Source organism: Takifugu flavidus, chromosome 22 (genome assembly GCF_003711565.1).
Source record: "Takifugu flavidus isolate HTHZ2018 chromosome 22, ASM371156v2, whole genome shotgun sequence".
Classification (NCBI taxonomy): Eukaryota; Metazoa; Chordata; class Actinopteri; order Tetraodontiformes; family Tetraodontidae; genus Takifugu; species Takifugu flavidus.
In genome coordinates, this window is record NC_079541.1 from 2,317,923 (window position 1) to 2,332,279 (window position 14,357).

Genomic DNA, 14,357 nt, shown 5'->3' on the forward strand with positions numbered 1-14,357 from the left:
GTAAAGCCAACAAGAGGCTTGAGCGAGTTGGTCGGCCTGTGGTGCTAAATAAAGTTTATCACTTTAAAAATGGATTCAATAAAACTTCAAATTTAAAAGCACTTAAACATTGTGCTCAAACTGACGAAGGAATGTGACATTCGGACACAGAGGGACGAGCTTTTTAGCCAATATTTACCAGCGATAATATCTGAGATTAACCTTTAATATTAACACACTTCCTCTGTATTGACTCTCCGACATTAAAGTCTCTGAGTTTCCTCAAAATTTGATTCCTTTGATCCAACGAATTCCAGGGATTTCCCCCCCGATTCTTCTCGACCCACAAGCTGCACTTGGGTGACCTTTGACTGGAATTAATCGGATCCCCGCAGACATGACTCTTTAACCCCGCCTTCCGGGGGCGTGCGGTGACAACGAATCGAACGGACGAGCGGAGCAAAGCGGCGACAGGAGCGGCAGCAGGAGGAGGAGGAGGAGGAGGGGTCGAGTTTGGTGTTGTCCTCCGGAGCCGGTGCTCCTCCTGGTGCTGTGCTGTAACACCCGGTATGCGTTACCCGCGGAGAAGGTGAGGCGAGCCGCATGAGAAGGGAAAGATGCAGGCGGAGGACATGGAGGTGCCCATCATTAACAACCTCAACGACAACGGCGACAGGCTCAGACCCAAGGGCAAAGATGCGTTCAGGGATCAGCAGAAGGAGTCGGAGGTAAAAAAGCGGCGCTTGTGTCACATTCTAGTATCGGAACGTTGTGTGTGTGTATGTGTGTGTGTGTGTGTTGTTGCTGGGGAGCTTTCAGAGCAGCTGAATATCATTTCCATGCAGTCACTTGCAGCCGTGGCTTTAAACGCGTGCATGTGTGCAGACAGACGTGCCTGCGAGCAGACGCCAGGTGTTATTTTGGCCACCGGCTCCTATAAATAACACCGTAATCTGAGAGAGAATGCGTTCAGGACCACCTCGCCGACAGAAAGCACCACCAGGAAGGGCCGGCGGTCACTGGGGCGGACTGGTTTGATATGACAGCCTCGGATTGTTGATCACACCGTTTGATTGGACCTGGTTCCCTGGTCCAGTTTAACCAGTAAGACCTCTCTGCTCTGTCATGGAGCCATAATTCACCCCTTCATGAGGAATAAGGAGAAAATGGGTTTTTGGAAGCGTTACCCCCCAGGCCTGACACCAACAATATGGTTTTTTTGAGTCGTTTTATGGAAATTGGAGCATCTCTAACAGGGTTTGGGTGGGGGGGGGGACCTGGATGTTGACATCCCCTCCCATCAATGGACGTAGCTGCTGCTTCGTGTAAGGAAACTGGACCCGGTTGGTGCTGTGGTGGAGCAGGCTTCTCTGCGGCATATGTCGGGGGAGGGGGGGGGGGGGGTGTCCTGCCTTGACACCGTGCCCAGCGAGTGTGTGGGAGCACGGATGAGGGCCAGCTCTCAGCTGCGATGGTGGGTCGGGGGGTGTCTTCTTGAGTTTATTGATTTCTTCAAAGTGCTGTTTTGTTTACCGGCTGAAATCTTCATGAAATAAACCCACACACGTGGCGCTGATGCACGGAACCATGTTAAATCATGACGACGTGCTCGGACGCTGGGGGGCCCCAGTGACATCAGGGTTAACTGGTGTCTCAGGGGGCTTTAATGGGAAGCTGATGTTGCTGATGGGAATTAGCCCCCTTTTCTTATCCTCCAGTTCTGCTGGACCCTCCAGAACCGCTTCCTGATGCCGCTACCTCGGCCCGCGGGTGTTTCGTGCCGCCTCCTTTGGGTCTTTGTCAGGAGTCGTTCATGATCGTGGCAGGCGGAGCGGTTGGACCCGGAGGGCTGGTTGGCCTGGGGCCCGTTTAACAGGACTTGACACGTCCAACTGTCACAGGACGGGTTCTGGAGTCGCTTTAGCCAGGGGAACCTCTTCCTATTTGTGCCTTCACCCACGGTGAACCGGTTCAGTGGGATCTCAAACACACACAATACTGCAGAAGTTCCCTGAAGTGAAGGCGTGGGCGGCGTGCGCCGCGCCGGATTAGCGCTAGGTGTGAGCGCGCGTGTTTGTGCTGTTTGCTTTACACATGGGAGTCGGGACATCTGCCAAGTGTCGCTCACTTGTGCGTTTGCCATTCCCGACAGAGCTCCATGGAGTCGCCCAACCTGGAGTTCGAGTACGGAGACACGGACACGCTGACGGCGGAGCTTTCAGGTACGTCTGACGGGCAAAAACGTGGAACCTCCAGGGGTGTTTGCTAACATCCCAGCTGTGTTGTTACGATATTAGCTCCTACCTAGCAGGTGTTGGCTCCACCCCGCCAGCGGCCTCGCCTCGCGGGCTGCAGGCGGCCTCGCCGCTTCCCGGTCTCCCCACTCTTGGCGACAGGATCCCAGCTGCAGCGCGTCATTTCGCCCGCTCCCTCCTCCTCAGCCATGAATCATGGAGACGAGTGAAAGGAGACAAACACGAGAGGAGCCGGGAGCGTTAGTCACACCGGCAAACACTGACTGACAGCAGCCGCTGGTTTGAGGATGGGGGGGGGGATGGGGGGGTGTAAGAGCTGTAATAACACATTAATAACCCTGACCCATTCGGTGAAACGGGGAACGTGATTACACTATAATTAAACTCGTCCAGACACATTTATATGACATTTTATCTGTTTATTTGAAGAATTCTCTAAAGACCAGGGGTGATCCAGTCCTCCAGGGCCACGATCCAGCCGGGTTTTCTGTCTCTCCGAGGAAAGCTTGTCTACCTTTTGGACCGAAATCCCGGCTGGATCGCGGGTCTTGTGGAATGGATCTGGACTCCCCCTAATCGAGATCAATCCAACACTTCTATCCAGTCTGGGTTTTGACCATTTCGGATCGTTTCAGCTTCGATCCGGTCGTTCTTTGTCGCCCACAGAGCTCTACAGCTACACGGAGGAGCCGGAGTTCGCCCTCAACAGAGACTACTTTGAAGAGGACTTCCGGAGCCACGGTACCGTCCTGTCTGCGTGTGAGACGTCGGCTCAAATGTGTGTCGCAGATCTGCTCCCGAGTGTCGCACCAAACACTGAACCCGCCCCCCTGCTGGGTATCACGGAGCCCTCGGCGGCTCCCCCAGCTGCTGAGGGTCAGGACAGGCTGTTGGTTTGTGCGTCCCAGCGTGGCCTCGCTCACATTAGCTCGATAACACCGTCAGGAAGCACGAAGGCCAAGGTTGACCTGGCAACGCCCGCACGCACCACTTAATCGGGACGACTGACCGGCGTCTCTCTGCTTGTTGAGGAACAACAGTCGTACTTAGATAAAAGTCGCTTTTTTCTTCTTATTTAACCTCGATTTAATCAAAGTCCAGGATGAGGTTTATTGTGAAGGTGGGACGGAGTCAAAGAGGGAGTTTGTGGAGTCAAAGTGGTTCTTTGGTTGTGAAAAGAATTATTCCCACCAGAGCTGTTTGGTCCTTTTTAAACAGACCAGAGTTGGTTTCCACGGATACACTGCTCAGTTTGGGAAAGCTCATCTGAACTCTGGTCCGCCTGAAAACGTTGTTTCTCCGTTCATTTGCAAGTGAAGCAAAGACAGGAAGTGAACCAAAGACAGGAAGTGAACCAAAGACAGGAAGTGAACCAAAGACAGGAAGTGAACCAACACAGGAAGTGTACCAAACACAGGAAGTGAACCAAAGACAGGAAGTGAACCAAAAACAGGAAGTGTACCAAAGACAAGAAGTGAACCAAAAACAGGAAGTGAACCAAAGACAGGAAGTGATGTTGTATCCAAAGCAGCAGTTCGAAACCCTGAAATCTTTCCGAAATCTTTCTCCCAGACGTGATTATCAACCAGTCCTTTGATTTCTTCACTCTTCTAAAGAAAACAAATCTAAATGCTGTCCAGTTACGGTCAAACCTCTGAGGGGAAACATCAAAGCTTTCCTTTGTAAAAAGAACAGCTCCTCAAAGAACCGAGTTTCCCCCGGAAACAGTGAAAAGACGAGTTTAAAAATGCTTCTTGCTCTGAGTAGCTGAACTGAGAGTCTTAGACAGGCGGGAGCAGTGTCCCCTTCATACGCTCCCTCCTTTTCAAGGCTGAGTGGAAACGAGTGGTGGGATTACACGAGGGCTCCTGTGGCTGCTGTTTCACAGAGATAGCTGCCTCTTAGCATCACCCTCATTGTGTGTGAGAGAGCAAAAACACCCCCCCCCATCGAGACGTCAGGGCAACTGATGTCCTTGTCCTCAATCCCCACTTTTATGTGGTCTCTGATCCAGTAACTGAGGAAGCAAGTAGCCTAGCTTTAGCATTTGGCTAAGCCTTTATAGCACTGTCTCCAAAAGCCATTTATTTCTAGCTTTACACGATCTGCCTCTGCCCCCCCCCCCCCCCCCCCCCAGCCCGGAGCCGGAGGTGGATCGAGCTGCCGGCGGAGGAGCAGAGGGCCTACGTGATGAGACTGCTGGACGCGCTGGAGGTGACGGACAGAGACAAGAGGCTAAAGGTGTCCCGGGCCATCCTCTATCTGGCCCAAGGTGCGTGAGCGAACGAGCGCGGCCGAGCGCGGACGCCCACCGCGTGCTTAACGTCTCCCCTCCGCCCCCCCCAGGGGCGTTTGACGAGTGCGACAGCGAGGCGGACGTCCTCCGCTGGTCCAGACACAACGTCTTTCTGCTCTACGACATGGGGATCTTCACCGCGCTGCTGGAGCTGCTCAGCATGGAGATCGAGTGAGTCCCAGCAGCAGCTTTTTAGTTTTCGGGAGGGGGGAAAACTGTCTTTATTCGCCGCGGACCCTTTTTCAAACGCCGCCTTTCCGTTTTCTCGTCCCCCCCCCTGCAGCAACAACCAGGCGTGCAGCAGCGCCGTGAGGAAACCCGCCATCTCTCTCGCCGACAGCACCGAGCTCAGGTCTCCAACCGTCCCCGGCCAACGCACCCGGCCTCACACTTTAAGCCACGCCCCCTTTCCTTTGCCTCCATTGTTAATCTACAGTTCTGCTGTTGTTGCAGGGTGTTGCTGAGCATCATGTACCTGATGGTGGAGACCATCCGGGTTCGGACCGAGGACGACGGGCCGGAGTGGAAAGCCGCCAGGGAAGCGTTCAGGAACGAGCTGGGTGCGTGCCGACGTCTGTGCCAACTTGCTCATAGGAAGCGGTGCCCTAATTTGACCTTTGACCCTCAGCGTCGCCTCTGTACAACGGCGAGCCCTTCGCCCTGCTCCTCTTCACCATGGTGACCAAGTTCTGCAGCATGAACGCCCCCCACTTCCCCATGAAGAAAGTGCTGCTGTTGCTCTGGAAGACCACGCTGGTGCGGCCCCGGTTACCGTGGCGACAGTAGGGCCACCCCTCCCCCCCCCCCGTCGCTTCCTCTGACGCGTAATCTTTCCACCACCAGTTCACCCTGGGGGGGTTCGAGGAGCTCCAGGAGCTGAAGGTGCGACGCCGCGAGCAGCTGGAGCTGCCGCCGCTCCCGGAGGACAGCATCAGGGTGGTGAGGGCCATGCGGGCGGCCTCCCCCCCCGCACGGCCATGGAGCTCATCGAGCAGCAGCAGCAGCAGCAGAAACGAGGCCGCCGCAGCCGCAGGGTACGACTCCTCCCACCTCCTAACCTTCGCTTAACAGCGTGGCGCCGCGCGGCGTTGGGCGGCTCGTGGACGCCAGCGCGGCACTAACAACACCCCCCCCCCCACCCGGACGCGTCGCTGTTTAACGGCTCCACCTGTAACCTGTTGTCTAACTCGGCTCCTCGGCGCCAACACCGCTGGTCCTGGGCGGGTCCAGGGATGTTGACGCTGAATTCTCTCTCTCTCTCTCTCTTGTTTCTCATTGCCGCTCTTCCTTGTGTCCCCACAGAGTGCCTTTGTTGATAGCTTGGACGGAGACAGTCCCTTTCCCAAGAAGCAGGTCTTTACCCACCAATTCCCTCCTTTCCCCTTCTGCACTTTCCTTCTGCATCCCACTCGCGCTCCTCACACCCATTAACCGCCACTTTTCTTCCCTCTTTTTCGTCCCCCGTCCATCTGAGGCCGTTTGGTCGTTAGCTTAGCTTAGCATAGAGTGTGAAAACACAAGAGAATGCACAGATTAGCGCCGTCTGAAGGCAGACGTCATCCAAAGTGCTGTTTCATTTAAATCAAATCTCAAACTTCCACCGGGATCTTGTCATCCTTGGACACCCCCCAATGTTGACGTCACCTTTTCAAATTCCCGCCGTTATCAACATCTCAAGGCCTCCTCTCCTCCTCTTTCTCACATTTCTACTCCTTCTTTCTGCAGACCGCCCATCTCTCACCACATCAAACTCTAACCCCCCCCCCCACCCCTCCACTGCCTGCTACAAAAGGGGCGGGGTTTAAAGGCCGGGCTGACTTGCTGGCTGTTGACATCGGTGGCGGCGGCTGTCCCGTCAAGGCCGTTCGCGTCAGGCTTTTGTAGTAGCTGTAGTTCCATCACATTCGCTGACAGGTTTGGCTGCAGAGACCACTGCTGACCCTGGACGTGGGGGGGTCGCCGTGGCTGGAATGCGTCCATCGGGAGCTGAGCGGAGGCGGTGGCCAACGCTTCAGCTCATCCCTCCTGTTTGGACTTCAGTGCATCCCTTAGGTGGACGCCACTGAAAGGCAGCTTCCCACTCACGCCGATAGAGCAGCATTAGCTGAGATGAATGGCTTCTCCATAGGGAATGGCTCACTACGCACCCCCCCCGCCCCCACCCCCACCACCATACACCCGGGACGCTGCTCACCTGGTCCAGCATTAGTACGATCACTGGCGCACCATGATGGACTGACTCATAACTCACGCTTGCACTCTTTCATTAGAGTCGGAGTCGTGTCTGCGTGTGTGTGTGTGTGTGGGTGTGTGTGTGTGTGTGTGTGTGTGTGTGAACTAAACTGGGCTTGTTTGTACAGGATAACTGGTATTAACGTGTGTGCGGTAAGTGCACAGACCCCGCCTGCTGTTGAAGTTGTTTGCCTTGCATGTGAGTGGATCCCACTCGGAATGATGATAAACAGGGTCCCCCCACCACACACACACACACACACACACACACACACACACACACACACACACACATTAAGATCATTTCAGATGGCTGAACTGAACTTCTGTTAGAACATGATGGTTGTGTATAAAAAGGTGAAAGATCTTGAAATTGGCCTTGAAATCGTGTATTTTGAAAGAAATCTAGTTGATTTTTTCCCAGCGTTGTGATTCCAAAACTGCCGCAGAGTTAATCTCTCATAATTGTGCTTAATTATCCCAGACAGTAATCACTCCACCTTTATTTTGCCTTTTGTTTAAATGTAGTCTAGGTTAAAAGTCTCGCTTGAGGATTTTATGGACAAATATCAGCAAAGGAATATATTTATAATTGTTTTTTCAAAAAATTCTAAATTAATTTTTAAAATGTAAGTTGTGTAATATACCTTTTACGTATGAAGTGAGGCATTTTTTCAATGAAGAATGTGAACTCTTTGCTATATATTAGTAGCACAACAGTCTTATATACCTTTGCATCTCCATGGTTACCGTTTCAGTACGATTCTCCAGGGTGGTTAAAGGTCATGTGACCCCCGTCTTTCCTCTCGCTCCTCTTAGCCGCTGGTGAAGCAGGACAGCCTGGACACGTACAACGAGCGGGACCCTTTCAAGAACGACGACGCCAGGGACGAGGAGGAGGACGGCGAGGACGCGGACAGCGGCATCGAGGGCGAGGTGGACCCTTTGGACCGGGACGTCATCATCCAGCCTCCGCCGCCGCCGCCTCCGCTCAGGCCCCCCACCGAAAGGATCAGCTTCCCTAAAGGGCTCCCCTGGGCCCCTAAAGTCAGGGAAAAAGACATCGAGCACTTCCTGGAGACCAGCAGGAACAAGTTCATCGGCTTCACTTTGGGGAGGTGGGTGTCCGAACGAGACGGAACGCCGTCCACTTCCTGTTTCTGTCCCCTCTTTCATGATGCCTCCCCTTTTGTAGCGATGTAGAGACCCTGGTGGGGCTGCCCAGGCCCATCCACGAGAGTGTGAAGACCCTGAAACAGGTGTGTGTGTGTGTGGGGGGGTGTTTTTATCGGACATCTGTCCGTGGGAAATGTGTGTGACGCGCTGGTGTTTTTGTCCACCGCAGCACAAATACGTCTCCATCGCTGAGGTCCAGATGAAGCGAGAGGAGGAGCTGCAGCAGTGTCCTCTCACCCTGGTCAGTCACGACAGCCTCGCGGAACATTAATGTCAGAAATACCTGCGTTGACCTGACTCGTGTCGTGTTTTGGGGAACTGGCGCAGGGGGAGGAGGAGGTGGAGGACACTCCAGCGGAGACGCTTTATCTGGGAATGCTTCCCAACCTCTCCCAGTTTGTGGTGAGCGGCTCGGGAAAAACCCTCCTCCTTTTAGTGCTGATGTCAAAGGCTTTTTTTTTTGTTTTTGGTGACGTCTCGTGTTTCGTCTGTGTCAGATCGCCCTCCTGAAGCTGCTGCTGGCTGCGGCGCCGACCTCCAAGGCCAAGACGGACTCCATTAACATCCTGGCCGACGTGCTGCCAGAGGAGATGCCGTAAGAATCTTTCTGACGGAGCTTTTCATGGCGCAGCGGAACGCTGGCAGCACTACTTAGTAAACCTGACAGTGTGTGTGTGTGTGTGTGTGTGTGTGTGTGTGTGTGTGTGTGTGTGTGTGTGTGTGTGTGTGTGTGTGTGTGTGGGGCCAGTATCACGGTGCTTCAAAGTATGAAGCTGGGAATCGATGTGAATCGCCACAAGGAAATCATTGTCAAGGCCATCTCGGCTCTGCTGCTGCTGCTGCTCAAGCACTTCAAACTGAACCACATTTATCAGGTTACACACACACACGCGCGCGCGCACACACTCACACACACTCTTATCTCATCCTCCCCGACTTCCTGCTTACAAGAATCATCTTATTCTTCGTGCTGCACTTCTTTTTATCTCCCTTCAGTCCTCCCCAGTATCCACCTTTGGACGTTCTGATGTTCTCCTGCATCAGAACCACACAATAGATACAGAAATTCTGGCCTAAACTTTGCTCCTTTTTAATAAATGACCACATTAAGCGCGCATAATATGCTTTAATTGTCCATCCATTTGGGGAAATTGGTGGGGAAGGTTTTCTTTGGGTTGTTGGCGGTGGTGTCGTGTTGGCGCCCCCTGCTGTCAACATTTGAGACCACATTTGCGGGTGAAAGGGGAGATCACTACTTTAGGAAGTGACCAGAGGCAAAAAAGATATCTACACAAGCAAAGCAGATTAATTTAAGTATGAGATCAGGTATCAGGAGCAGAATATTATATTATTTCTGCCTTGCAACCTTTTCCAAAGCCTGAAAACTCGTCCCGGTCGCAGGATTATCAGATAAAGGATTCATTTCCTGCCACCATTGTGTTTTAAGACACGTTTCTATCAGGAACGTCCTTAATCTCATCAAGCAAATCCCTCAGAGACAGAATTGCAGCCGAGAGCGCCTCCATCCCCTGACCTTTCTGCCCCCCCCCCACCCCCCAACAGTTTGAGATCGTCTCTCAGCACCTGGTGTTCGCCAACTGCATCCCGCTCATCCTCAAGTTCTTCAACCAGAACATCATGTCCTACATCAGCGCCAAGAACAGGTAGAGGGCCACTTCCTCTCAGATCGTCATTGATTGATCAGGTGACCAGGCTGGGGGGGGTGTCTCACCCAGCATCTGTGTGTCTTCAACAGCATATGCGTGTTGGACTTCCCCCACTGTGCCGTCCACGAGATGCCTGAGCTGACGGCCGAGAGCCTGGTGAGACAAACCTGTCGCCTAGGCGACCGAGGAGGCGCCGGGGATTTCAGCTGTCATTCATACCTGCGTGTTTTTGTAGGAAGCAGGCGACAACAACCAGTTCTGCTGGAGGAACCTGTTTTCTTGTATCAATCTGCTGAGGGTGTTAAACAAGCTGACCAAGTGGAAGCACTCCCGGACCATGGTGAGGGGTCCCCCGAGCCTCCCGGTGGCAAATCGGAGCGATGAAAGTCTCCCCCTGGGGACTCGTATGACACCTTCTCAGATGTTCTCGGGTTCGCGCTTTCTTTGTCCAGATGCTTGTGGTTTTTAAGTCCGCCCCAATTCTGAAGAGAGCGCTGAAGGTCAAGCAGGCCATGATGCAGCTCTACGTTCTGAAGCTGCTCAAGATCCAGACCAAGTACCTGGGCCGCCAGTGGAGGAAGAGCAACATGAAGACCATGTCGGCCATCTACCAGAAGGTCCGCCACCGGCTCAACGATGACTGGGCTTACGGCAACGGTAAGGAGCTGCACGGTGCTCCACCTCCCTTCATGCTGTTTCCACGGTAACGCCAGAGACCTTTCAGGGTCGAGCCCTCCTGGGGGAACAAGTAATCCACCTGTGAGGCCATAATGATGTCAAAAAAGGGGAAGAAATGAGAGGAAATGTGCACGATTAAGCGGCCCCTGATATTAATGGATGTCCTCTTTCGGCCCCAGACATCGACGCGCGTCCCTGGGACTTCCAGGCGGAGGAGTGCGCCCTCCGGGAGAACATCGAGAGGTTCAACAGCCGCCGCTACGACAAGAACAGGAACGGCGACTTTGCGCCGGTGGACAACTGCCTGCAGAGCGTGCTGGGCCAGCGGGTGGAGCTGCCCGAGGACTTCCACTACAGCTACGAGATGTGGCTGGAGCGGGAGGTCTTCTCCCAGCCCATCCAGTGGGAGGGGCTCCTGCAGGGGCCGTGACGGCTCCGCGGGGGCCTGGGGAGGGTTCTTCACGGATGACGCAGGGATATGATGATATGGACGGGTAAGAAATTCACACCAAGAGATGCTAAAATGTGAAGAGGCAGCATAGAAGGCGCTAACAAGGCTCCGCTGTAGCAGAGGACTGCTGGACCGACCCCCCCACTCCCTTTTGTTACACTGCAAGGTCATTTTTTTTCCAATTTAACGGTCCTTTTTGAAATAATGGTGCTTTTTAGAGTCCTCAGTGACTTTTTTTTCTAATTATCAGTGAACTTTTTTGGATTTCACGAGCGTCTTTATTGAAAGACAAACAAAAAACACCCACAACAGTTCGGGTCTTTTCTTTGGTCGGAGCACTTTGATCGGTGGTGATTTTATCCTTTTTTTGTAAAACATTTTCTAGTGAAAACAAAAAGAAAAGGGCCGCAGGGTCCATTTCCAGAAAACGCATATTAACCTAAAACATACCAGCTGCGAGCGTGTTGGTTTTTAGCGTTAAAAATTGTGTTGCAAGGAATGATAGACGAGGCACAGATGGAAATATGACAGAAAATCTGGGCAGGATTAGCCCCTTCTGGAAGAAACCACGTCCTCAGTGTTCTTTTTTGTAGATAACTACGATATTAACCTAATAGATCCTCACTGACGCGTCTGTAAATCCCTGATGTACTTCCCCCTGCCGTCAGGGGGCAGCAGCGAGTCGATTAGAGTTCGACAGCGTTCCGGGCCCAAACGTGATCAGAATCTGAGCAGGGATCCTCTCAGAACACGAAACCCATCAATCAACACAGCTCCCAGGTTGAGCCAACCCTGCCGTCCCTGCATGGAAGACCACAGCTGTTGCACAAGAATGTGGATTTATTTGTACGTCGCCTAAGGCTGAAAGCACAGAAATAAACAACACGGACAGGCCTTCTGCCCCCCCCCACCCCCACCCCAGTTGAGCCCGAATTTAGAACCATCCTCAGTCAGTCAGTTTGTGCAAATGCATGATCCGTCCTTCTGCTCTGACCTGTTCAAAGCTGCTTCTGTTTCCCAGCACCACTCTAAGTGTACGTGTATCCTCAAGGCCTCAGTGTTAACTGTTTACCGTTCTCCGGGAAGGTGAAATATATAATTATTGAATTGTATACTTATAGAAACTCAGGTTTATGGAGACATTATATATATATATTGAAGAGATTTTAAATGCTTCCTTGCCGCTCGTCTAGCTCACCTAACCTCACCGTCGTGTATGAAAATAGCATCTGGTTGTCACTCACCGCTTTGAATTTTAATTAGCAAGAGGTTATTTGTGGTTTGTATCGTGCCAAATCGGAGCGCCACTTTCTGTTTCATCGTCGCTGCCTTCACACACAAAGTTAAAGTCTTTTGTTCGCAGCCGAGGGTTCGCAATAAAGCCGCTATTTCCTACCCGGGAACCGTCCCGTTCCCGCCACACGTGTGGTCAGCGTGGTGTCGATGTCACAACAGCTCATGGGTTCGTTCCTTTTTTTTAATTGCGTCTCTGTGAAGTCGAGATAAACATCTCGGCGCCGACGTCCTTCAGGGGGGCTGTGCAATTCCAGATGCCGAGAGGCATCGTGCTCATTAAACCATATGGAACCATGGCGTTTGGGATGTTTTCCTTCGCGCACACACGCACACCAGAACGCACGCTAAAGGTCAAACTGACCGGCCGCATCACGCAGCTCCTCGGGCCAACGTTCGGGCCAATGTTTGGGCCACAGCTGGTGTGGACGGGCACGTGCGTATGCGCCCCCTCTGTCCCCTGGTGGTGGGTCGAAGCCCAGAGATCTGACCTGAACTACCAGACAAGTGGGAAAATCCGTATCCGTACATTGACCTGTGAAAATGGTGAAATAACGGCAGCAAACATGTCCTTGGATTGGATTTTTATTGTTTAACGCTGCCGCCTCGGCTGAGTTCAGCGCGGGTTTTTCCTAAACACTGTTCAGCAGTTTCAGGCCCGGTGCTGTGTTACCCTGAAACTTGCCCTTCCACACCAGTCCCCGAGCGTCAGTGAACACACCGTTGCCCTCCAACCTGCAAACACCAGGAATGGCATCAAACGTCCACACTGGCATGAAATAAAAACTGAATGAAACGCTCATTTTTTACCTGTTTTGGTTAAATTGACCTGTGTAAATGCATCCGTCCGGGAAGGTGTACGTGCCAGTGCCGTGGAACATGTTGTCCTTGAACTCACCTTTATAATGAGCTCCGGAGGGGAACCGCAGGGTGCCTCTGCCACACATCTGTGGAGGACACAGCGAGGGCACGTGCATGAGCGATGACAGGACAGAAACACGACCACGGGGACCAAACGCGTAATGAAGTACACGCTAATGGTAAACACGTACTTTATCTTTACGCCACTTTCCAGTGTACATGGCTCCATCTGCTGAGGTGTGTTTGCCAGTGCCGCTCCTCATCAACCCCCCCGACGCAGATTTGATGCACTCTCCCTCTGTGGGGGTGGGAAACGTGGCAGAGGTTCATAAAGTCCATTCTTTAATACGATAAAAACAGTATTTGCAGGTATTTATCATGAATATTGCTAAGACAAGGACTCCTGCGTCAAAATGTTTAAACGGGTTTGCTAATGTCTCTTGGACAGCAAGGATATAAACAGGATAAACAGGATATAAAATCACTATTTGATATGTAAATTAAAAATACTGATCAATAGTACACAGACATGGGTATATTTTGGTAATTGGTACTAAAGAGACACGCTAAAACTGACTATTTGCTCGTCTTATTACCATATTTGTCACCATTTGGGAAAGCGAAGGAGCTCAATGTGACTTCTTCCCCTGTGAATGCAGATGTAACCACGTCAGCTGGTTGTAGTCCAATGTTGACCTGGACTCTGAAAACTCACCTTTCACCTGATCTGGAAGTGAAAACCACAGAATCAGAGGGCGGATAGAACACTCAAACTTTCAGAAATCCCACGCACACAAACGCCTCACCAGACATCCTGGATAATCTTCGCTAATTAAAAAATAGGAGCCTTAAACCAGCAGGTCCTGATGTCTGCAAAACAAGCATATATGTGCAAAATATCGAGGTGGTTGACAAAGTGTGTCTCAACGAACGTCTGTGTGGCTGACGCCAGCTGGGGTTACCATGGCAACGGCTTTGAAACGTACATACCCGAAAAGAAATGGCTCGTGATTGACTAAAGTGGTGTTTGTAATTTAGAGGAATTTACCTTGGATTTGGGTATTAAATTTTGAAAAGGGTGCTGGTTTCTCCAAACGAGGCTAAAGATCAAAGAATCACAGCGGATCAAAAGAACTTTGATTTATTGAAGCAAACCATGACGACTGGCCGTGGTAAACGCTCATTTTTAACAGCCGTGGCACAACTGCTCTCTATATCGCAAATAACAATTAACTGACAATTAACTAACTAATAGACTCTATATAGTTTCACATTTACCATTTTAAGACTCTATTGATGTGTCGATCCATTCTAAATCTTATAAATACAATTCAGTCCCTGCCCCACATTTAAGGTATGTAAAACAAGCAGACTTACAGTACATTTAAGTTCCATTTGGGGGGTGGGGTGATATTCTTTATCGTCCAATCAAAACGAAGAACACTTCCTCCAGTCAGCCTATCGTGGAT

At 51.8% G+C, this 14,357-nt stretch overlaps 2 protein-coding genes across 2 annotated transcripts; one reads left to right on the forward strand and one right to left on the reverse strand.

The window, feature by feature from the left end:
- The first annotated feature begins 422 nt into the window (after positions 1-422).
- Positions 423-12,327, forward strand: strip2 (striatin interacting protein 2). The gene is given in 21 exon segments (XM_057021773.1): positions 423-707; positions 2,132-2,201; positions 2,901-2,975; positions 4,372-4,506; positions 4,581-4,701; positions 4,814-4,882; positions 4,984-5,090; positions 5,159-5,286; positions 5,374-5,500; positions 5,503-5,564; positions 7,582-7,880; positions 7,958-8,021; positions 8,108-8,179; positions 8,266-8,340; positions 8,436-8,533; positions 8,687-8,813; positions 9,502-9,602; positions 9,695-9,761; positions 9,841-9,945; positions 10,058-10,262; positions 10,463-12,327. Coding segments are annotated over 21 exon segments (2,469 nt in total). The 5' UTR covers positions 423-596; the 3' UTR covers positions 10,714-12,327.
- A 269-nt stretch (positions 12,328-12,596) lies between these two features.
- morn2 (MORN repeat containing 2) lies at positions 12,597-14,272 on the reverse strand. The gene is made up of 4 exons (XM_057021806.1): positions 13,485-14,272; positions 13,080-13,186; positions 12,838-12,974; positions 12,597-12,762 (listed from the first exon to the last, which is right to left on the reverse strand). Exons 2-4 carry the CDS (start codon positions 13,149-13,151, stop codon positions 12,660-12,662), a joined length of 312 nt encoding a protein of 103 aa, XP_056877786.1. The 5' UTR covers positions 13,152-13,186; positions 13,485-14,272; the 3' UTR covers positions 12,597-12,659.
- Positions 14,273-14,357: the final 85 nt, after the last annotated feature.